This window comes from Centruroides sculpturatus, unplaced genomic scaffold (genome assembly GCF_000671375.1).
Source record: "Centruroides sculpturatus isolate CEXI.00-Female unplaced genomic scaffold, Cexi_2.0 scaffold318, whole genome shotgun sequence".
NCBI lineage: Eukaryota > Metazoa > Arthropoda > Arachnida > Scorpiones > Buthidae > Centruroides > Centruroides sculpturatus.
The window spans coordinates 656,989-681,756 of NW_019384658.1; the positions used below are offsets into that span (position 1 = coordinate 656,989).

Below are 24,768 nucleotides of genomic sequence, written 5' to 3' on the forward strand. Positions count from 1 at the left end.
TGCTGTGTGTTATTCCTTATCAGACTACAAATAAAGGGGTCGATAAGCGTTACGTAATTTTGAGCGTAGGTATGTGCGGCGCGTTACGGGGTGTGGGATGATAGTTGAAAAATATAAAAATAGCGTTACGTAACTTATGGAAGATGCCATATTGATTTCTAAACATCTTTATAATTATTTAACTGTAACGAACACAAATACATTCCACTTTGAAATATAAAAGGAACCTAGACTATATCATGTATGATATATTATCGGCGTAATTGCGTCGCGCGCTTGCTAGTTATAATAAAAAGACAATTTATTATTTCTAAATTCATCAAATTTTAAATATAAAATTAGTAGTAAAGATGTTCCTAATAAATTTCGAAATGGTATAATTTAACTATTTAAATATGTTTTATTGAAAAAAAATATAGGCCTATAGAAAAGATGAAGAATAATAGAATATATTAAATTCGCATCTAAAGTAACAAACGAATATTTATTAGTTATATATTTATAAATATATTCGACATTTTTAGGTTCTGTGCATCGGTTTAGGAGGGAACGTGTGCAGATTCCTATACATTTCTTGGTTAAGGAACCCTTGGTGGGTTCTACCTTTCGAATTCGTCCAAGGTGAGAGGATTTATTATATTACACACTTAATTTATATTGATTTAAGTCGCGTATAGGCTTATATTATATATTTGCTACACTTTATCGATTTATGGATTAGATACAAGATTGAAACGCGACCTACAGACTGAGGAAACAATTTATAGCAAAATAGAAAACGTGAAAAGATTTGTAAATCTTTTAACTAGAAATTTTTCTACAAGAAAAACTAGAAAATTCTGACAAAGTAATAGTTTAATTGGAAGCCTTTTCTGCGCATTTTTTTTTTTATTGTGGGAAATAACTCAGGTGAATTTAGTGTAGTAACCGCATTCATTGATCCATTCTAAAATGGGAAACGCTTTCTTTTGATCACAAAGGACGAATAAGAATTCGATCGAGAGAAAAAAAAATCGGACAAATGCTTTGGAAAAATAACCATTTATATAATAAGCAGTTTACACAAAATTTTTATGGTTCGGTAATAAAGAAAAATATATATACTACATCAGAGGTCCCCAACCTTTTTCTGAAGAGGGCCATATAATCCGTGAAAGACAAGTTTAGGGGCCATGTACGAATGATAAATTTAAAGATTAAGATTTTTATTTTTTCTGAATAACAACGAACATAAATCAATATAAAATTTGCGACTTCTCTTTCGAAAGAATGTCATCAGAATCGAGAATAAATGTTATGGTACACAATATTAAACTCTTTTTTAGATTGTTCGATATTTTGATTTTATATACTGTATTTAAATTTTGAAAAATGTTTCTTCTCAAAGATACAGTAAGTAGAAACAAAAATATCTTAAGACTTAAAATTTTCTCCTGGAGAAGATTTGTAAAAATCTAATAAACTCTTTAAATGGGTTTTTATAATAATCAAGATCTATTATGATAATTGTAGTTGACTTTTCAAAAGTTTATATTCTTTGAACTAATTCGAATGACGATAAAACGTGTCTGAAAACGATTAATATGAATACGGGCCGGATAAATATGCTTCGGAGACCCCCTGTATTATATATAATTATCATCGTCGTCGTATGAAAATTATCTTTAAACGATTCGTAATTTTTAGAATGAATTACCTGCAATCCACTTAAATTTCTTTAAACTAATTGAAAGTCAATCAATCATTTTAATAATACTTACCAATGCCTCTTATATAAATATAATTTTCTGAACCGGAATTAAATATCATTAATTTGAGAAGAAAATCAAATAAAAATTGTTTTAAAAATCCTATTTAGATTTTTTATTCGTTTTCACAGAATTTTCTTCCTTAATTAATGTTATAAAATTTTGCAATTTTTAGATTTGATTGAACGGTCTTTAATGCTATAAAAATAATTAATTGCTATGAAATTTATTCTTCCGTTATCTTCTGTAATGAATTATACATAAGTCTAAAATAATAATGAATTATTTTCAATTGCTTCTTTGATATTGCCTAAATCTAATGATAAAAAATAAAAAGATGACAAGAGAATTTTCTTTGAGTATTTCTAGTCAACGTTATCATTTAAAAAAAACGTCAAATAAATTTTATATTAGACAGAGAACCATTTTTTACAGCAAATTTTAATTCCTTTATTTTAAATTTAAGAATAACTAAACAAAAATACAATTTTTTGTTTCAGTATTTGTCAGGTGTTAAACTTTATGAATGTATAAAAAATATGCATAAAATGTTTACAAATTTTCCAGTAACCGGATCTCTAGTTTCAAATGTTTTTTCATTTTCTCGTTCGCTATTTCGAGAATGCCACTTTGGTCGCAATTTTTGATTTTCGAGCGGTCAATACACGTCGTGAAATCTCTATCGAACCTCTTAAAGATAATGAACCTTTAAAGAATTCTGGGCTTTCGATCATTCACATCATTTTTTATATTATTATTCAGGTTTATGAAATTTTAAATATCCCCTTTAAAAATTAAATATTTGAATTAATAACGTTGTAATTTCAGGCATTACTCACGCTGCCGTTTGGGCTGCTTGCTGTTCGTATATTACTCAATCCACTCCTGCAACATTGAGATCGTCGGCTCAAGGAGTTCTGCAAGGTCTTCATCACGGGTTAGGAAGAGGATGCGGAGCAGTTATTGGAGGAATTTTCGTCACTCATTTTGGTTAGTATCTTTAATTAATTGTATTATCGCGTACGACTAATTAAGGTCCTAACTTGTTCTTAAAAAATTGAAATCGTATAATTACTTAACAATGCTTAAAATTATCATACGTAGCAATTCTTGCTACTTCAGTTTTATAATAATTAAAATTTAAATATACATTTAGAATGTTCATTTGTAAAGAAAAAAGTTTTAATTAAAGTTAATGTAGTCTCGAAAACAATAGATAATAGTTGGTTAAACGAAGTAGCGAGAAGATAGACAGTTATTCTTACGGCCAAATGGAGAAGGAAATAGATTAGGTTTATTATGCTGATTAGACAATTTAAATTTTAATAAAGATTAAGCATCGATTCGTTTCGAAACGTGTCCGATTTAATCGCTAGGAATACATTAGCATAGGAAAATAGTAAAATTAACGATGACCAAAACAAGAGGATTGATGAGATGGACTAAAGCTGACATGTTTCCGCGATAATTGTTTCTCCTGTTTGGATCCACTCCAAAGATTTAATTATTATTTGATTCGATTCAAATTACATTTTCTCTAGGCGAGTTCAGATTGGCATCGTCACGAAAACAATCTTGTTTTTGTATAAAAAGTCTATGTTGACATAATTATTTCTGTAAAAATCTTTTGCTTCCTTCTAATGAAAAAAATTCGATCGATAGTAGCGGAAGTATCTTTCTTTTTTTAATTCTTTGAAATTTAAAATCACTCCAAACTAAAAGAATAACAAAAAAGTTACTGACAAAGAAACACGTTAGGAGATCAAATAAAAGTCGAGTCGAAAACAAAAATAATCAATCCGTGCCTGCTCTTCGCAATACAAGAGTAGAACTATTTGTAAAAATTTTCTTTGCAGTCATTGCAGTTATAACCAGCTAAATGTTTGTCTGGTTCAATAAAATGGGAGAAGCTTTTAGCCAAACCGGTCCCACATTCGGAAGTTTGGTATCAATAATTCAGCAAAGTTTCCCGAAGGTTTATATCTATCAATGAAAAGAAAATCAACGAAAATATTTACTTTACTTAATCGATAAAGATATTTCCCTTTTTAAGTTTTCAAAATCCGATATGCAAACGACTTAATACAGCAGCGGCAAGTTCGAGCTTATCTTAATCGCGCGTTATATCCAACGACGGTCACATATAGTTGTATTTAAAAAGTATCGACATTTTAAAACTTTATTTCAATTTAAAATATGTTATTTTTTAAAATATAATCCTAATTAAACTTTAATTAAGCCGTTAACACAATGCATGAACTCCTCGAAGTCGACTTCAAACTGGCAACAAAACTGGATTTTGAAGAGTGTACTTTTTTTTTCTCCTTCAGGGACCCAAGTGACGTTCCGAGGCTACGGCTTCGCTTGTCTGATCGTCCTCTTTCTCTTTATCTTGATAAATTACTACAGAAAAGATAAAGGATTCAGCTCATTTCAAGACGAACAAGAACCCGGAATGGTCATCGAAGAAACCAGCCATTTGGCTCCACATGGGGTTCCCGCCAATCCCATGGCCAGATCTCTGTCTAAACAGAATCTGGAAGATCAAAACTCTATCGGGAACACGGGTCGAGGAGAGTACGGAGCCACAAATCAAGGATCGGTTACTCCCGGCGGTTTCCTGGGTATTCCCGGAGGTGGAGGTACGTCTTTTTCTTTTTTACATCCTTGTAATAATATATTTCATTATTTATTTTTTTATAAATTTGCATATATAATTAATTGTTTGTTATAGTAGTACAAATTCGGAACGTTCGGGCGAGATTCTCAGATAGCGCCAAATTTTTAAAATATTTGAATAAAGCAATTTGCATAGAAATATTTGACACGAATAGACTTTTCAAATTTCTATAATGATTCTTCTTACGATAAAAACAATTGAGATTCCTCGAAATATCATCTTATCTCTTCGATAGATTTTGCTTAATAATCCAGCAAATTAAACCGAATGCCTTTTTTCACATTGTAGTTAGTCTATTTATTTTAATTATTATTATTTTGACCGAAACAAAAAGGATTTTAAGAAAAACGTGACCAGATACCTAATCTATCGGAAAATCATCGTAAGATCGTTATATATGACCATAAACATATATAAATCGACGAGTTTATTGTCTCTAAATTTAATATAACAAAATAAAACTTTAAAGATATCATTTTATTCGCATACTGTGTTATAATTTTGAAATTTCTAGGAAAATTTATACTATTTATATATTATATACTACAGAAAAAGAAAACAAAATAGTTATTTAATGGAAGTTATTGTAACGCCTAATTTAATTTTATCATATAAATTTACATTTTATAAAACGTTTTATTTGAACAACATTCCAAAATATTTAAATTAAGGAATGATTTATATGTTTTTATCGTGACGTAGAATATTATTTTGAAAATTTCCAATAAACTTTTTAGACACACAAAAGCATTAGATACATGCATAAACCGGTTCCTAATTTCATTTTCTGTATTCATACATTAAGTAATTAGCAATAAAAATAAAAGAAATCCAATCCCCGTAATACGATTTTATTTAATTCCTGTTTATTAGAATAGGACGGTATATTTGTTTTAACAAACCAAATAATTTAAATATATTGCGAATTTGTTTCATTTAACTAATTTTCAACCTTCTCGTATAGATAACGAGTAGTCTATTCTGCCATTTGTTATTCGAGTAAAACGGCAACGTAAAAATCTACTGGGTTAATTCGGGATTAAAAGCGAAATCTCGTTTGACGTGTCTTAAAGCTCGACGTCAGGCGCGTAAAAGCATTAGTAAGACGGGCGATGAAGTTTGGCAAAATCCGATTGGATATTTTAGAAAATAGAAACAGAACTAGGCTAATCAATCGAACTCTTCAAAGATAATGCGGATACGGAAACGGGCGACGTTAATCTCGAACGTCTCTCGGAATTTCTTTCAAATGTTGAATAATTATTTAGCAAATGAAGTTTTAAAATAAGAATATTCTAAAGAATCATCAGGACTAAAAATGATATAAAACAAAACGCCGGTAAAAATTCCCAATATCGACATGGAAAAGGAAATGTTTTAGTGCGAAAAATCAGATTTATTTCATTACTCTTTGTCGGTGTTTCAACCATCAAAAACAAAACGTTAATGACGAGAAAGGACAGCGCAATCTTCCAGAAAAGAAGAGTCGCGTGACGAACATTAAGATGCAGGAAAAATACAAACAATCGTCTTGGAAATCGAAGTTAAAACTGAAAATAAGTAAATCGGCAAATGTTTTTCGACTGCACCGAAAAACGTTTTCCTTCAAATAGAATTAGGCCTAAGTGCATGGAAGGGATTTTTATTTAGAAGACAATAACTTGTGTCTTCACTCGACGGAAACGTCCGTCCCACTGTAGTTAAAAGTTTCTAAATCGAGTGAGAGACGACATTTATTTATGTTTATATTGGAAATTTTAAATGACAATACGGCATTTTCTTCTATTAATTTTTTTTCTATTCATATCTTAATCTATTTGTATCAAATTACGCTAGCGTGAAATTTTACTTACATTTCTACCAGATAAGAAATTTCTTGACCGAGTGGATTGACATTTCGGACGTTTTCCGTGTTAAGATTTTCTCTTTCTGAAAAACTGATGTTTTCCATTACTGTTTAAACTCTATAGTTGGCAGATTTGAATAATTCTTTTTCCTTTATTGTAATAAAAAAAAAAACTATGGTTATGATTTTAGATTCTAATCGAAGATTTCCATATGTTTTATTTTAAATATAAAAAGTCTGGCAAAATTTTAGTACATTTAGTTAATTTTAGTTTTTAGTAAAAATGTGTATATGAAACTATTGCGTGATTAAAACTGAACGTATTTGATAACGAAAATACTTACTTCTTGGACTAAATATTATCAGTGAAATCATTTCGTAATAGGAAAAGAAAAATAAAATTTTTGAACTCTATATTGGGATTTTTTTGCAGATAAACAATAGGCTTCTGTATCTTGCGTGTTTACGTTATAATATGGCGATCGGTGAAAAAATGACCTCCAAGATTTTTACATTTCTGGACTGGGGACCTTGAAACGTCGAGTAATGCAAAAAATTCGGGATTTTTTTCTATATGTATAGATGTTAGTTTGTAGGACGGGCACGATTTTGTTCATCCGGTTTGAAGTTGAATAACTCCTGTGCTTTTTATCGAAAATTTCTGAAATTTTGCAGATAGGTTTGTTTATTAGGGGGATTGATGCTATTAATTTTGATGGTTAATTAAAGGTCGAGGAGTGGGGAGCTAAAGGGGTGGTGTGTGGTACCTCGAGTACGGACTTAATGACGATTTTACTCGTTATTAGCATTTACAATTTTTTATAAAGCTGGTACCTACCGTCAAAATTAAGCTTTTTGCCATTTTATAATAAAAACGTTTTATATTTTTAATTAATAAAATATCGTAACAGATGGCGCCACACGCGCAGGTTTAAACGTTGCCGGAAAGTTAAGAAACTCGTTGCTGGATTTTTAAATTTCTTTATTTGAAAGAAGTCGAAAACCAGCGATTTCTGTTTTCAATCATCAAAACACTCGTAAGCTCACAGAACCTTCATCGAATAAGCAATCAACATTCAAAATTCTTGCATGGAAGTTTCACATGGGAATATCGCCGAAAAATTGTCCGCGATGGTCGATAACAAGATCGTGCACACGAAAAGGGTTTTGGGATTTATTTTAATTCTTCTCAAATGAGAGGGATTATGTTAGTATATTGTATATAACTCATATTGTTTGATTTTGTATCAGTTCAGTACCTCAGGTCTACTGTTTTGTGTTGCTTTAGGTACCTGTATTGTAAAATCTGATAAACTAAATTATGAAATTTTTAATCTCCCCTTTTAAAATCCTGCTCGATACACAAAACAGTCTACTTCATACGTTCCCCGACTAAATAAGTTGAATATGCATTTGATTTAACTGTATATGCATTTGAATTCAAATACAAGAATAGGATTATTGGTATAAAGATCATTTGTAGAAATATATTACTTGAATATGGATAGCTTTCTGATCTTAAATACTAATTATAAACGTTTCTAATCTTTATTAAATGGCTTTCGGTTTCATAATCATGACGACCAATTTTTTTTTCGCATTACTGATCACAAAAAAGAATAAATTGCTTCACATTTTACGGAATTTTCATTAGTATGAAACTTTTTAGTTTATCGGATTCAGATAAGAGTTTAAAATTTTAAATAATAGTAGTATTATGTATAGCCTAAGTCAAACATGCCACAGCAGTGTTTCGGTAAATGTTCACTTAACTTGATTGCGGCACTTCCGGTCGCCATCTTGTTTGTGAATGCTATGTCCACAAACAAGATGACAAACAGCGTAAATACTAACAAAACCGTATTGTAAAGATTAAAAAAAATTTTTTTTTCTACTCACAGTTAGCGTACTTTTATTTTTCTTCGAACATTCTGCAACATCTTTAGTAACTACATCTTGTATAATCTTACTTGACTTTTTTCCCTTACTTTTAACACACGTTTCTTCTTTCTTCCTCTTTCGATTTTCGTTATTCTTGGGGATTGATTTCGGGGCAGAAGGAACAGTTTCTGGTTCTTTTCATATTGGTGCACGACCCCACTCCTGGATAAACTTTACTCAAATGCTGAAGAAACAACCCGAAATGTTCTCCTGGTTTTAGTTTTTTCCATCTCAGAATCTTCTTATATATAAAGGCATATAAATACGAATCAGACATATCTTTAGTGTAATGCATTTAACAAATTGCTTTGTTTTCAAACAACCCCACAAACTTTCAATTTTTTGCGTATGGACGCCCATAACTGGATCAACGAAATTTCGTGCGTGTTTCACTGTTTAATATCTTCTCCTAAATCGTCGATATGATTGTATCCTTTCTATTTGTCCGTGTATACAATGCTTTCTGAATTTACAAATTTACTAATAACCCAATTAAGACTTACTTCTGACCTGTCATTTATTTTACATACAAAACATTAATTATCATCTCGACAATCTTTCCGGGTCCACCAATTTTCATTTGGGATAAATTATACAAGGAAATTATCATAACGTGTCTTACGAAGTTTGCTATACGTTAACTCACGCCCACAGCCAAACAGGTCGCGCTCAACGTATACTCTATGCAAATTAGATGCCATACGAAGGAAAAATAGTTTCCCACGAAATTTTCCCGAATTTACCTTTAAAAGTTTCGCCTTGAATTTGTGATATCGAAATAAAATTGAATCACGATCCTTTCTATAAATTAATTTACGACGACCATCGCATTTCTGCATGTACAGGTTGTAAACCGAATTTTATGGCAAATTTGACATCTGTCGAAATTCTTTTGTCAACAACTATTTCAGGAAAATCTGATCCTAAATGATGATAAAAAAATCCTTTGCTGTCCACTTTTGCTATAAAACTGTTGGTCTAAGTAATTCCGACATTACAATAAAAATGAAAATATTAATTATTAACTCCGAAAAAAATATAAACTAACTCCAAGAAAGAAATTTTGGAAAAATAATAATAAAGTAACACTAATCCTGTTTAAAAATTAATCTAAAAACCAAATGATGTTAGAATTGTTGAAAATCATTAACAGCGACTATATTAAAAGACACGTGCCGCCATCAGGTTTACCTAAGTGAACATTTACCCTATATACAATTATTTTTTTTTTATAGCACTACTTTAGTTTAATTCCACACTCGCGGTTTTTGCATTCTATACATCTACATGCTATATTTTAATAGTAAACATTCTTCGGGGGGGAAATGAAAATGATACGCTTTGTATACACGTGCAAGATTCTATTTACGAGAAGCAAATGTATGTATATTGTCCGATAACAAAACGTTTTCGGTTCAAATTTCCTTTTAATAAATAAAATGTGTTTAAATAAAATACAAATGTAAACGATTAAAATATTAGAAATGTAATTTAATCATTTACATATAATTTTAATATTTTATTTTGAGGCCGCTGTAAATTTGCTCTGGCTTCCCAAGTTTTGGCCTGTGTCCCCCGGTTGAAAAAACACTGCCATAGCACGTTGCTTTTATCACAAAATAAGTTTCAATACTTCTTTAGGTACAAGAATATAAGTTTTAAAACTAATGTTGCTTTTTGAAATTTTGATATATCCAAATAAAATTCATAATTTTTTTTAAACAATAAAGGAACAAATAAGCTTAAATGAAGGCATACGAATCTACGTAAATATCAAAGCTTTAAGAAAATCTCGTTTTAAAATGAAAAAAGAACATTAATATTTGGATAGAATGGAATAAAAGGTAGATATAAAGCCAATACGATATTATTGCGTCAAATTTTTACTATTGAAATATACAAATCCGGGTCATATTCTGGATACAAAACCTTTGGCAACTGTTCTCGAAACTACGATAGCAAGAATGGCGTAGGGGTTATCACTTTGTTAAATGACAATATTTCAAAAAATTTAAAAAGAATTCATACTACATTTTATCTGTTAAGAAATGTTTCCCCCCTTTCTTCTTTAATATATCACACCAAAATTGAATTTTTTTTTCTCGTGATCGAAACCCTTCTTCTGCGGTAATAAATTATTTTTGTTGGAAAGTTTTCTATCCATTTTGCAGATGTCTGCCATTATCTTGCTAAGAATTGCTGGCCATTAAAGAAAACTACTTTCGTTTTCCTATTAAAGAAAACTTTTTTGGGATAAATTTTGGTTCTAAAAACAAATTATAATTACGCTGTAACGGTTTAAATATTATGCACAAATATACAAAGTTTATTATAAATTCAAAAATAATGGTAATGCTATGCCAGATACTTAGTTTGATGATATTTAGCTCTTGAAATATAATGGTTACATTATTATAAATAAGAAAACAAATTCTTTTTCAACTGCTAAAAAGTAAATTATATGATTAAATTCCATTAATCTTTAAACAGAAAATGTCCAAGGAAGCGGAACTTATTCAGATTTTAATATGAACAATACTAGTTCTAACGGAAATTATCCGTTAACAAGAAGAGCCTTAGCAGCAGCGTTTAATCCTAAAGGCATATTAGCGGCTGCTAGTCCCGAAGCAGTATTTGAATATGACACCATCAGAAGGGATTTTCAGGTGAGGAAAAACTTATGCCAAACCTATTTTGAAATTTCAGTAAATTCATTGAGTATTTTCGACAGGCTTACAAAGAAGTTACCATGTTTGTGAAAGACCACGATGAAAATTTAACCCAAAAACAAGATTTATTGGAAGCATACCATCCAGAGACAACTCTCTTTACTCCCCAACCTGCAGTCCACAGAAAAGAGAGTGATTACGATTGGTAATTCTCTACAAAAATTAGTATATTACAAATATTGAACAGTATTTGTTATTAATTTGTTCAAAGATGAGTAAAAATATTTTTAGTATGAAGAAATGAAAGAAAAGGTGCAACAATTTTAAACCATCATTAAATATCTGCAAAACTACTTAAAATTTGTTTCTTTCCAAATTTTCAGAACTTAAGTTGTAATGTTATCAAGTGCTTATTAAATAAGTTGCTTAATGTTTTTAAAAAATTAATTTTAAGTAATTGTTTTGTTGATATTTCCAGAAAAATAATTATATATATAATTTAAACAACTCAGGATAACACAAAGAATAAAACTGAATCACATAAAAATAAGTTTTAAGAATCCTTCTTTTTTAATTTAGATACTGTCTTAGTGTACTTTCTACTAAAAGGTAAATTATTCAAAGTACTATATTAATTCAAAAAAACTTTTCTTTGAAAAACTGTTTTAATAGAATTTCTTTTGCTAATCTTATAAAATGATGCACACATTAAATTACTTGTGAATGTAATTTGTCTGTATGTTAAGTAATAAACTGTAATTAAATAATAAGTTTTCAAACCCTGTATTCTTAAATAATGAATTGATGCAACTGGCCATTATAACTGTATTGTTAATATAATAAAGTAGGCAATAATTTAATGTAAAAAATATATTAATGAACTAGCATAAATAATTATTGCTGAAAATCATAATTTCAAATGTAAGTTGTGTATTAAAAGAACATTTCTGTCATATGTAATTACAAGCCCCAAAATTGCCTTTATATATATCTACAATACCAATGCTGCTGTTTGTGATTGGTACATATCATTGTTAAAAATGTCTCGCTAGACTGAATAAAAATAGTCCATTCCTGGATCTATGGTCTCTCTTTTTTATATAAGCTTATTACCGAATAATTTAATTTTTGATATCGTAAATAAAAATTTTGTTTCAACTTTCTTCAAATTAAAAATATTAGTGTTCAACAGATTACCATATCCTTAAGAAAATCAAATTAAATTTGTAGAAGATAAAACATCTTGCAGTGTAGCAATTAAATTTGATCATTTTACAAAACTAATGATATTTCTAAAAATATTTTTTAATTTCAATTCATTATAACTTGTATTTTAGTTTCCAGAATCTCTATAGTGTATTCTGAGAAATTTTATGAACATTGCACTTACTTATAACATTGCATATTGGCTTATTTTGGCACACGATAATTAGTTTTTCCTGTAAATTGCCAAAAAATAATACTGTTAGAAATATATGAGAGGAAACAAAATGTGTAAGACAATGATTTATTTCATGGAGGGAATGTACACTATACATAGCAAATGCACATTGTAGTCCCAAATGTTTTGTATAATCACTGCAGCTTTTCAAAACATACTGCAAAGTTGATGGGTGATGCAAATGGCTTTCACTATACACATTATCATGCACTCATTCAATAGTTGTGAAAACAAGTCATGGCACTTTCTGCATAGAATGAAGTTTTCAAAAGAGGATGAACAGAAGAGAATGCATAAGGCACTATAATGAATTGGTGCTTTGTTTAAATGAAGGTTATTTACTGTTAGTATCTACTATTAAATTCATTATTATTAGATGACATATGTTAAATTAATACTGATTGAATTTTAAGATAATGACAACACTTTATGTACAATGCAGATTTACTTTTGTTGAATATCACAAATTGACCAAGAAAATACACATGAATCAGTTTTAAGTACAATAAAAATCATATTATGTCTTCATAACTATATATAAAACAACTTATATAACTATAATGAATATAATACATTTGGTGATATAAATATTAGCACCAATTCAAAATAGTTGTCTCAACTCAAGAAAATCATAACATGGCACTGCTGTGTACAAGTACTATCCAAGATGCAGATAGAAAAGAAGTTGTTAAATTTGATATCATGATAATTTTCTAGAGAAATAGGATCTTCCTCTCTGTTTCTTTAGGATAGTATCTCTGAGTTTTGGGTATAGTTCTATTTGTATCATCATCATCATCATCATCATCAAATACTGAATTGTTGCAGCATCCACTTATACCTTGAATGCTATGTGCAATCATCTGTATCTTGAGGCACTATTTCTTTCCCTGACAAAAGTTCCCACTTTTTGTAGTGAAACAAGAGTGGAATGGATGTTTTTCACACATACAGAAACTTCTATCTGCCACATTTTAAATGGAAAGTTCCACCCATGCATGAATTATATAACATTGACATTGGAAAACATTTCCTAGTAATTATGGCAGAAAATCACAATTATGAAGTTTGTTGTGTTTGAACTAAATTCCATAAAAGATTGCTTTCAACAAATATGATGATGTTTTAATGGCAACTGGAAGAGGAGGGATTACTCGATGAACCTGAACTGCCATTATTAGTTTGGGCTTGAGCTCTCTTGATATAAATATTCAACAATTTCATCTAAAATAATAACAAATATTTTAAATTCTAAGCAAAAATTCATATAAAACATTACAAATAATACATTTATTTTTAATTTTGGTAAAACTGTAATAACCTACCCTGCTTCCACTTAATGTTGCCAAATGCGGTTTTAAGGCATCTCCTACAACAGAATGAATAGCTACTGTACAGAATACTGCTTCTTTCCGCACTGGACTTTCTTCATTATCAAATGCCTGAAATTAAACAAATTGCATATTTGATAGAAGTCCAATATATATATGAAATCAAGTTTTATTAATAATTCTTCAACTGAAAAATTACTACAAATACTATGTATACAATATTTTGTATTTTGGACCTGATCAGCAGGTGTTTTATCAGTTATATTTCTAAAATACAAAAATTTTTAATTATACAATTAAATTTTTTTAAACTTATAAAATTTAAACCATAATTATATACTTAAAACACTTCAGACACTTTACTCCTAACTTCTGCATAAGCTTTCCATGTTGGATGTAAAAAACACTTGGAACCATTAAATTTATAGAGGATGTCTTAATAATAATGCTATTTAAACACAACAGCAGAAGAATAAGAGAGGAAGAAGAAAGCACAGCCAATGTTGTTACAAAAGTAAAAGAAATAAAGAAAAGAGGGAGGCAAAAAGAAATAATAATAATTTATAATTAATAAAAAATAAAATTCAAAATAGATGTTTTTTCCTTTGTAATTTTTCATTTTTAGCCTGGTTAAAAATTTTTATCATTCAGGACTTGAAAAAAAGTTGTAAGATTTATGCATAAGTTAGGAATAAGCTNGACAATCCCACACCCTGAACCACATCCCTGGCAACAGATTGGAGACCAATAGAATTACACAAGACCACTGCTTTGGCCCAACCAAAAAGTAGGATTTCAGGAGATGATGATATAAAAGCCCAAAATCTCAAGGACATAGTGCGGTTGGCAAAGATCGTCCACACTGAAGATTTGTGTTACTGGTCATTCTAACCACAGGAAAAACCAGTGGGCCTCAGAGATGCCAAACATCCGATGTAAGGACTTAACTTCCAATGTGTTGTCGAGGATCCAATTCACGATGATCAGGATACAACTTCTTGCCCTTGGGCAACTCTCCAACCTCTGCATCTACCTATTCCATTGGAATGAACTCTCATGTGCTCTTCTTTGTGTGATGCCCTTCGAACAGATGACACTGTACAGCTGTAAGCATGTTTTGTCTTATTAAATGTGATTCATTTTGTCACTCTGGTAACCATGTGAATTTCTGTGTCCAGCACCGCTATCCCCATACATACAAACCACTCTCGCATCATCTTGACTGATTGTGGGAAAAAGCAAGTGCCTCTGTCTCCCACCTAAGACAGACCATAGTTGGGTAGTACATGACAGGCCGCCATCCTTACCCAGTCAAGTAATTGCTGTATTATGTATGAGGACAAAAGCAAAAATACAAATTAAGTAAAAATATCAAATATATGATGACAAAAACAATCCAATTTATATTTCTTTCCTTTTTATAGTTGTTAAATTTAAACTAATCAGTAAAAGTAATTTTTAATTTTTGTATCAAGACTTTCTTGAATAATTTTTTTTATAAATTTTATTAGTAAAAATGAGCAATTATTTATTGTGATACATTTGCTTCATGGTTGAAAAACTGCACTCAACAGACACACTCATACATGGTATAGCAAAAATTAATGATATTAATTAAATTGTATAATATTTTCAGTACATCTTTGTTCAGATTATCATTAATTATAATACTTTTCATGTCTAAGGGTACAACTATGCAGACACAAATTACAAGCGAGCAATAGATTGCAAGTGATATAGTTCTCGAAAGGGAAAACCATGCACAAGCAAGAAGTGATAAATCTTGCTCGCGAGAGCAAATTTCTGGTTCTTGCACATATCTGATAGGGTTTGATATTTATTGCATTTCACCTCTTCTTGCTACATATTCTCACTTGCTTGTATCTGCATAGTCACACCCTAATACTACGTTCTCACACAATCCACAACTCACTTTGATCTCAATTTACCTACAATCTGGATTGTAACTGTCACTAGTCGAACATTGTGCTGTTTGCACAGGCAGTCTGCTTGAGAAGAACCTGGCTATTACACACGATCATAAAACTGACATAACTACGCGGTAAGTCACAAACACCAACAAACAAAATGGAAGTTTAGATTAGAAATAAATACTTTTTCTTGCCATACATCTAATAATAGACAGATGTCGTCGTCTCTCCAGATGTCTTTTTTATTTCTCTGTCGATAGCCCGACACGTGTTCCGCAGCNTTAAAAGCACACATAAGAATATAGTTAAGACTGAATTTAGCTTTTTTATCATTGAATAACACTATGTCTTTACTTGGATCCTTCATAACATTATTTCAATTTCTATTTTAACTGAAAATCATTCATTTTTATATTAATTAAAAGGGTTTATCACATTCTTTTCTACAATATAGATTTTATTTGTAAATTTACATATATCTTATGCATATTTTTCTGTTTTGTGTGAGTGGAAATAAATATTTAAACTCAAATGTTTTCTATTTCACTACTATAGGATCATATAATTACAAATATTTTGTCATTGTCATCATATCCAAATAGCATTTGTTCTATTTTCTTTCATACAAAATGGAAATAAATATTTCTTTCAATTATAATTAACATCAACATAATTTTTAAACTTCTATAAATAATTTTTACTGAAAAACTTTTTAAGTTGATATGAATTGACTGTTATTTTTAAATTTATATACTAAATAATAAACGTAAGTTAACAAAAAATATTTCTAATTATAATTTGATCTTAAAAACTATAAAACTCTTCAAATATACTGTAATATATCACATTTTATTAAACATGAATTATTACTGAAAGTTGTTAGTTTTTGTTCTTCAGAAATTATTAAATTTTATCAACTGAAAATTATTTATATTTTATAATTTGAAACATTTATGGATTAAGAACTAAAAAATTTTATGTTTTAACAAAAACTTAATGACTAGTTGATGAAGCCAAATGAAGTCAAGATCTACATCTTCAGTTAAAATTATTTTAACTGATAAAGGCCATATTTTTTTGGTGGCTACTATATAATATTTTTCAATAAAACTATTTCGGCAAAAAAAGTGTAGTGTGATAAGTTTACTATATAATTCTTAATTTAATAGAAGCAAGTAAGCAAGATATTTAATAACAGTTAAATTTAATAAATTTATTTTTATATATATCTATTAAAAAAAATGATAATATAATATATATAGCACTTACTTTAGAGAGCATCTTGACAGCTGCTAAGCTGATAGGAAATTCTGCTGTAATGATAATAGGTTTTAAAGTTCTAACACACTGTTCAGGAGGAAGAACACTTGCAGCAACAGCTGAACATATATCAGCTACACGTAATACCTATCAAAATTTTAATTTTAAGAATTTTTTTTTTAATTATTATTATTTTATGGCTTATAACAAAGACCTAAAATCTACAGTCCTAAAAATTAATGTATCACTTATACCATCAAATATTTAAGTACATTTTCAATAAAAATTGTCATTTGGACATTATACATCTCAATTTCTCAAGTAATAATTCAAAAGTTGATTTTTACAATTATAAATTGACTATTGACATAATGGAATTGCAGTGCACTCTTGTTAATGAAAATTAATTATTGTATAGGTTGTTTGGATTAGCAGGATTATAAAGAAATGGAAGTCAAAAAGGAATACAAAGATTTTATAATTTATTATTTATTTAAATTAAAATAAAAACTTTATTCCTTTCTAAAATTTTTAACAACTTGGATTCGTAAAAGCAGACATGTTATTAAACTTCAAAATGGCCATTAGTATTCTGTTTAAACCCTGCTCACATAGCATATCTCATTAGTATAAGAACACAAAACTTGGTAAGTTTTATGATTGATTATTTTTATGTCAGAATACTTTCATCACACATTTGTTAAATTACTATTATATACTAGTTCTGATACAAGTTCAGAAACTTTATTATTATTATTATAAAATTTTATTTGCAGCAATTAACATGCTGATTTGCATGATGTTCATTGCAATATGCATGGTTGCACTGACTGCAATGTGCTATAGTCATTTTTCTTTTGAAGGACAGATGTGATAAATTGTTCTTGTTTATAGAAGTTGTATTCTCTCTTTGAATATCAGGATTTTTCTGTAAAATATTTTCTATGAGGAGGATCAATTGTATCTGCAAGGTGTGTTTTCTTCACTCATGAATTCATTAGCTCTTCACTTAGATGGATAAGGAACTCATTTCCTTTGCATGTCCAACTGGTGACTGAATAAAATAAATAATTTCTGCTTAGAATGTGACAAGATAATTGATTAGCAGGTTGTGTGGACCAGCAATAATTAGTCCTCCAAACATGATTATCAAATGAAAAATTAAGTATAATTGCATTCTCTTTCAATAATTATGACACTTGCATCTTCTAACTCTCTTCAGAATATGAGGTCTCCAGTACAGTGTCTTACCCCTGTACAGTACATTATACTTTCCCTTTAACAATAGAGTTGTGCATGTTATCTATTTAATTACTGCTTTCAGGGGAAAGTTTTGAATTGAAATAATGTGATTTCTGGTTTGCATCGGATATCATATATGGTTAATTAGGACCTCATGTTCCTAAAGTTTCCACATCTGGTCTCGGATTTCATCTATCTAACCCCATTCTCAAGATTAAGGCAAGACAGATGAACAGAAGTGGAAATTTATGTCTACAATTTTTTCAAATTGCAGCACAACAAATGGAAAAAATTATTTCAAGTTTAAAAAAATTTGAAAATATTCATTTAATTCAAAAGCCTTGTTTTCATGTTGACAGTATTAAACAGAATAGGAGACAGCCTCTAAGACTAACTTGTTAAAAAATAACTAACATTTATATATACTTACTTTTATAAGAGCTGGCATAATATCTGGTAACAACTGCACAATTATATTCTTTGGATATTGGTCCACCAACTAAAATATTAAATTAATATATTAATAACTATATAAAATACAAAAAAATTAAAAGCACACATAAGAATATAGTTAAGACTGAATTTAGCTTTTTTATCATTGAATAACACTAAATCACTACTGAATAACACTAAATCACTACTGAATAACACTACTGAAATCCTTCATAACATTATTTCAATTTCTATTTTAACTGAAAATCATTCTTTTTATATTATTTAAAAGGGTTTATCACATTCTTTTCTACAATATAGATTTTATTTGTAAATTTACATATATCTTATGCATATTTTTCTGTTTTGTGTGAGTGGAAATAAATATTTAAACTCAAATGTTTTCTATTTCACTACTATAGGATCATATAATTACAAATATTTTGTCATTGTCATCATATCCAAATAGCATTTGTTCTATTTTCTTTCATACAAAATGGAAATAAATATTTCTTTCAATTATAATTAACATCAACATAATTTTTAAACTTCTATAAATAATTTTTACTGAAAAACTTTTTAAGTTGATATGAATTGACTGTTATTTTTAAATTTATATACTAAATAATAAACGTAAGTTAGCAAAAAATATTTCTAATTATAATTTGATCTTAAAAACTATAAAACTCTTCAAATATACTGTAATATATCACATTTTATTAAACATGAATTATTACTGAAAGTTGTTAGTTTTTGTTCTTCAGAAATTATTAAATTTTATCAACTGAAAATTATTTATATTTTATAATTTGAAACATTTATGGATTAAGAACTAAAAAATTTTATGTTTTAACAAAAACTTAATGACTAGTTGATGAAGCCAAATGAAGTCAAGATCTACATCTTCAGTTAAAATTATTTTAACTGATAAAGGCCATATTTTTTGGTGGCTACTATATAATATTTTTCAATAAAACTATTTCGGCAAAAAAAGTGTAGTGTGTAAGTTTACTATATAATTCTTAATTTAATAGAAGCAAGTAAGCAAGATATTTAATAACAGTTAAATTTAATAAATTTATTTTTATATATATCTATTAAAAAAAATGATAATATAATATATATAGCACTTACTTTAGAGAGCATCTTGACAGCTGCTAAGCTGATAGGAAATTCTGCTGTAATGATAATAGGTTTTAAAGTTCTAACACATTGTTCAGGAGGAAGAACACTTGCAGCAACAGCTGAACATATATCAGCTACACGTAATACCTATCAAAATTTTAATTTTAAGAATTTTTTTTTTAATTATTATTATTTTATGGCTTATAACAAAGACCTAAAATCTACAGTCCTAAAAATTAATGTATCACTTATACCATCAAATATTTAAGTACATTTTCAATAAAAATTGTCATTTGGACATTATACATCTCAATTTCTCAAGTAATAATTCAAAAGTTGATTTTTACAATTATAAATTGACTATTGACATAATGGAATTGCAGTGCACTCTTGTTAATGAAAATTAATTATTGTATAGGTTGTTTGGATTAGCAGGATTATAAAGAAATGGAAGTCAAAAAGGAATACAAAGATTTTATAATTTATTATTTATTTAAATTAAAATAAAAACTTTATTCCTTTCTAAAATTTTTAACAACTTGGATTCGTAAAAGCAGACATGTTATTAAACTTCAAAATGGCCATTAGTATTCTGTTTAAACCCTGCTCACATAGCATATCTCATTAGTATAAGAACACAAAACTTGGTAAGTTTTATGATTGATTATTTTTATGTCAGAATACTTTCATCACACATTTGTTAAATTACTATTATATACTAGTTCTGATACAAGTTCAGAAACTTTATTATTATTATTATAAAATTTTATTTGCAGCAATTAACATGATGATTTGCATGATGTTCATTGCAATATGCATGGTTGCACTGACTGCAATGTGCTATAGTCATTTTTCTTTTGAAGGACAGATGTGATAAATTGTTCTTGTTTATAGAAGTTGTATTCTCTCTTTGAATATCAGGATTTTTCTGTAAAATATTTTCTATGAGGAGGATCAATTGTATCTGCAAGGTGTGTTTTCTTCACTCATGAATTCATTAGCTCTTCACTTAGATGGATAAGGAACTCATTTCCTTTGCATGTCCAACTGGTGACTGAATAAAATGAATAATTTCTGCTTAGAATGTGACAAGATAATTGATTAGCAGGTTGTGTGGACCAGCAATAATTAGTCCTCCAAACATGATTATCAAATGAAAAATTAAGTATAATTGCATTCTCTTTCAATAATTATGACACTTGCATCTTCTAACTCTCTTCAGAATATGAGGTCTCCAGTACTTACATCTTATGCTGCTGCTGGTGTACCAAGGACCCACTATCATTGGTGCTGTTAACGGATTTTATGAGTTCATCTTCTGTGTCAGTCATTACAATGACCTTAACTTTCATGTTAACCAGTCCCTTCCAAAATGGTGTTCAGGTTTACAGGAAATGTCAGCTTTCCCACAGTAGTCACAATTTGCATGCACTATGCTTGTCAAATGCTTTGGATGATCACTAAGCTATCATTTTCATGGCAATAGGGAAGAAACACTTGTCAGTAGGACTAAAATTTTTCTGTCAAGTTGTTTCATTTTGCTGAAAACATTTTTATTTGTTGAAAGACAATATATTAGTACCACGTAGATTATTATTGCCATTCTGCAATTTGTTTAAGCAATATTTACCAGAAATACTAAGTGATAATGTGTATTGCTTAGTAACTGTGTTAAAGAGTATTGCAAGAAAATTTTGTTTCAAAAGTTTTGGTTGCTTTCAAATTAGAAGTTACAAAATGTACATTGCTGCAGGCCAAATGTCTGTTCATAAGAGCTGTATCACAACAGCTTATGATTTGAATTAGAAAAAGGCTACTTTTTAATTTAATACAATAGACAGCACTTTTATTTTGCTTGCTAATTTTCCCAAGTGAAATATAACATATATTAAAATAAGAAAAGATCACTAAGCAAATGGCCTACTGGGAAATCTGGAGTTTCTGGTAGCCACTCCCCCGATTGTGAGTTCATGCCTGACCAACAGGCTGACCATGTAGAGTTTTCTGGGATTTCTTTACGTGTATAACAGTTAAACAATAGCTATTTCCTATAGAAAGTCTTCCCTTGGCAGATCACTCAAGTGTTGTGTTTGCCTTATTCTATCAATCCTATCTGAAAATGCATCAAATCTTTGTCCATCTTTGCAACATTATAAAAGATATCTGCAGTTATTTTTACAAATGCTAACAATGACTTACAAGATCACTAATATAACTAATGTACATACAATTCATCTTTGTTTTATCAAAATGGAATTAAAAAGACTCACTATTTTGCCCAAAAATATGCCTAGGGGGAAGTGTAAGAGTAAAATTAATCAGGTAAATTTTAGATCTACAAAAATAAGAACAACTGAGACCCCAGAAGGCTGTGAAGTCTGACTTGAGCAACATCAAGTATGAATTGCTTTGTTAAGGACTACAGAAACAGCATCACAATGCAAAGCTCTCAATTCTCCAGGCTCTATTTTCTCATTAAAAATATTGTCATGCTTTACAGGGGAATTTCTAGTATATATAAAATAGACATAGATATTACTAAGAAAATATTAACATCGTCTGTCGGTGTAATTATTTTACTTGAAATATTACTAAAAGTACTTTCAATAAATTTCAGATTGTCTTCTTCAGGTATAGAAAAAGGGAATCTTACAATTTAAAATATACATTAATGTGTTCCAAACAGCAAATTTAAAACATATTTCATAGGATGCATCAATACATTGAAAAAACTATAATAATATTACTAATAAAATGTCACATCATGCCAGAAACAATACAACACATTACTTCTGGTTGCAAGCTCTTTGCACAGACAGATTATTTACACAAACATAATCAAGTAGCAAATATAATACACCAAGAGCTTGCAAAGAAACACAAATTATTAGTAACAACCCACGAAAAAACCTTTTTTTTACGAGTGTTATGTCACTAGTAAATTCCACAAGTACTTTCGACCTCCACCGAGGTCTGCTTCAGGTGGTGCAAATTATTAGACATCCATGAACCATACTACAAATACATTCCACAGACAGTATTAGAAAACAACACGCACAAAATGTACTATGACAGAGCCTAATCACAAATAAAACAATTTATCACATGTACTGTCCATCACACTCATTGACAAACACAATAAAATCACATATATTATAGACATATCCATTCCAAATACTCACAATGTACAAAACACATTCACTGAAAAAATTAGCAAGTACACAGAACTCGCCCAGGAAATAAGGCATCTGTGGAGGATGGAAGGGTGCTTATTGTACCTGTCGTTCTCTCCTGTACAGGTGTGATACCCCACACACTACACAAAAGCCTGGGAACATTACAATTGAATAGAAATACATACTGTACATCACACTATAGAAGGCCACTGTATTGAATTCATGCCATATCATTAGGAAATTCCTGTAAACAGACACTGACACACTTATTTAATTTTTGTTTTTGGTTGCTATGCCTTGACTCTGGTCTGGCATAGTACACAGTCACTGGTATCAACTGAGTATAACCCACTAAATACTATATAATAATAATAAATAAATAAATAAAACAGAAATAAAAAGGTTTTGAAAAATGTATAATTTAGAATTAACTCAAACAAAAATTATTGCACTAACTTTCTGTATATGTGTCATGTTGCTGGAAGGTCAGCAAAGATTTGTTACACAAACTAAGTGTTGTTACGTAAAGTGACTCCCATATGAAAATGACCCTGAGATCTGAACACCATTGAAGTAGGGTGGCATTGGCCCATTTTTCACAGTGTTTCTAGCAAGTTCAATAGTGGTTCTGTAATTTTTGATATTGTCTTGATGATCATGAAAGTGGCAAACCAATTTTCTAGTTGTAGCCCTGATCTAAAATATTTTTGCTCCCATTTGTGTCTATTGTAAAGGAACCATGTAGATCCCTGACTTCTCCAAAAAGGTAGAACTTTCACTTTAGAAAATGGTTACAATGTATTATGATATGTATTTTGACTTTTTAAAATTTTTAGGAATAAAATGCACAAAAATAAACTATAACACAATGTTATAGTAAAATAACAAACCAAATGAACAAACCTTTCAGTAATAAAATAAAATTTTTCATATATTTAGCATGAATATTGTATTTAAAATCTTTCTAACATGCCAAGATACATTATGTTTCAGTGTAATTAATTAATTTGCCCTGTACTGTGTTTTGACTGCATGTTGCTTTCGTGATGCATTATCAAAACAATTGAGATGTGTTGTGCTGTCAGAAACATTGCAACCATTTTTACTTTCTGTGGGCTATTGAGCTTTTGCTTCTGCATTTAGTAATAGAAACAATAAACTTAATTTTCTGTGGCTTTTCGTGTTTTGTTTCTTCAACAGTTTTCTGTAAGAGACTTTGCTTTTTGAAATTGAATTGATTGCAAGAGAAAATACAGTCGACCCCCCTATAAGATCATAGATACGTTCCATTTTTTAGGAATCTGATTTCTTACGAGTCGTTCCAATCACAGCCCGACACGTATGAAGTTTACGGACTACGGCTGATTGAAAGGTTTTCTTCCATAAAATTAATAGATTCTAGACTAATCTGACTCAATATTTCCAAAATACGTATATTTTTTTTGGAAATAATCCGTATAAACTACGCTATAAACAAAAAATTGTAGGATTACTTACCGAGTGTGCACTATTAGACATCCCCATTGCTAAAGCTTGTTTTCGTCGTGGAACAGCTCAGCAAATAGCGGCCGATTTCTAACAACTTATTTTTCTGTGAAAACTTCATAGAACTTTGGAGACATCATTAATATAAATAATTTTAATCGCCGTTGAATAAGAAATGTTTCTTTCACAAGAAATGTATAAAATTACAGTACTGTATTAGACTTACGGTACCTAATTTACATACTGTACAGACGATAGTTAGCGTAAAATCTCCGTAGTGTGGCGCCATGCTAGACGGCGGAAATTATATATTTAATTATAATAAAGTTACAATAAGTTAATATATAATTATATATACAGTACCTAATTTATATATAATTAATATATAATTATATGTACAGTACCTAATTTATATATAATTTATATAATACTGTCCAGACGATAGAAATCTCTCCGTAGCG

At 29.4% G+C, this 24,768-nt stretch overlaps 2 protein-coding genes across 2 annotated transcripts in view; one reads left to right on the plus strand and one right to left on the minus strand.

Annotated features, from left to right (window-relative positions):
• The window catches only part of LOC111626487 (major facilitator superfamily domain-containing protein 6-like), a 35,299-nt gene extending 23,336 nt beyond the window's left edge, over positions 1-11,963 (plus strand). Inside the window, exons 6-9 of the mRNA XM_023369866.1 lie at positions 2,577-2,738; positions 4,079-4,390; positions 10,706-10,881; positions 10,947-11,963. Of these exons, the coding sequence (XP_023225634.1) occupies positions 2,577-2,738; positions 4,079-4,390; positions 10,706-10,881; positions 10,947-11,093 (797 nt within the window). The 3' untranslated portion in view covers positions 11,094-11,963. The remainder of the gene's footprint in view (positions 1-2,576; positions 2,739-4,078; positions 4,391-10,705; positions 10,882-10,946) is intronic.
• A 304-nt stretch (positions 11,964-12,267) lies between these two features.
• Positions 12,268-24,768, minus strand: part of LOC111626486 (CLIP-associating protein 2-like) — a 41,183-nt gene continuing 28,682 nt past the window's right edge. Inside the window, exons 3-6 of the mRNA XM_023369865.1 lie at positions 19,656-19,793; positions 18,520-18,588; positions 13,651-13,767; positions 12,268-13,549 (exon numbers count right to left, since the gene is read on the minus strand). Coding sequence (XP_023225633.1) covers positions 13,451-13,549; positions 13,651-13,767; positions 18,520-18,588; positions 19,656-19,793 — 423 coding nt within the window. The 3' untranslated portion in view covers positions 12,268-13,450. The remainder of the gene's footprint in view (positions 13,550-13,650; positions 13,768-18,519; positions 18,589-19,655; positions 19,794-24,768) is intronic.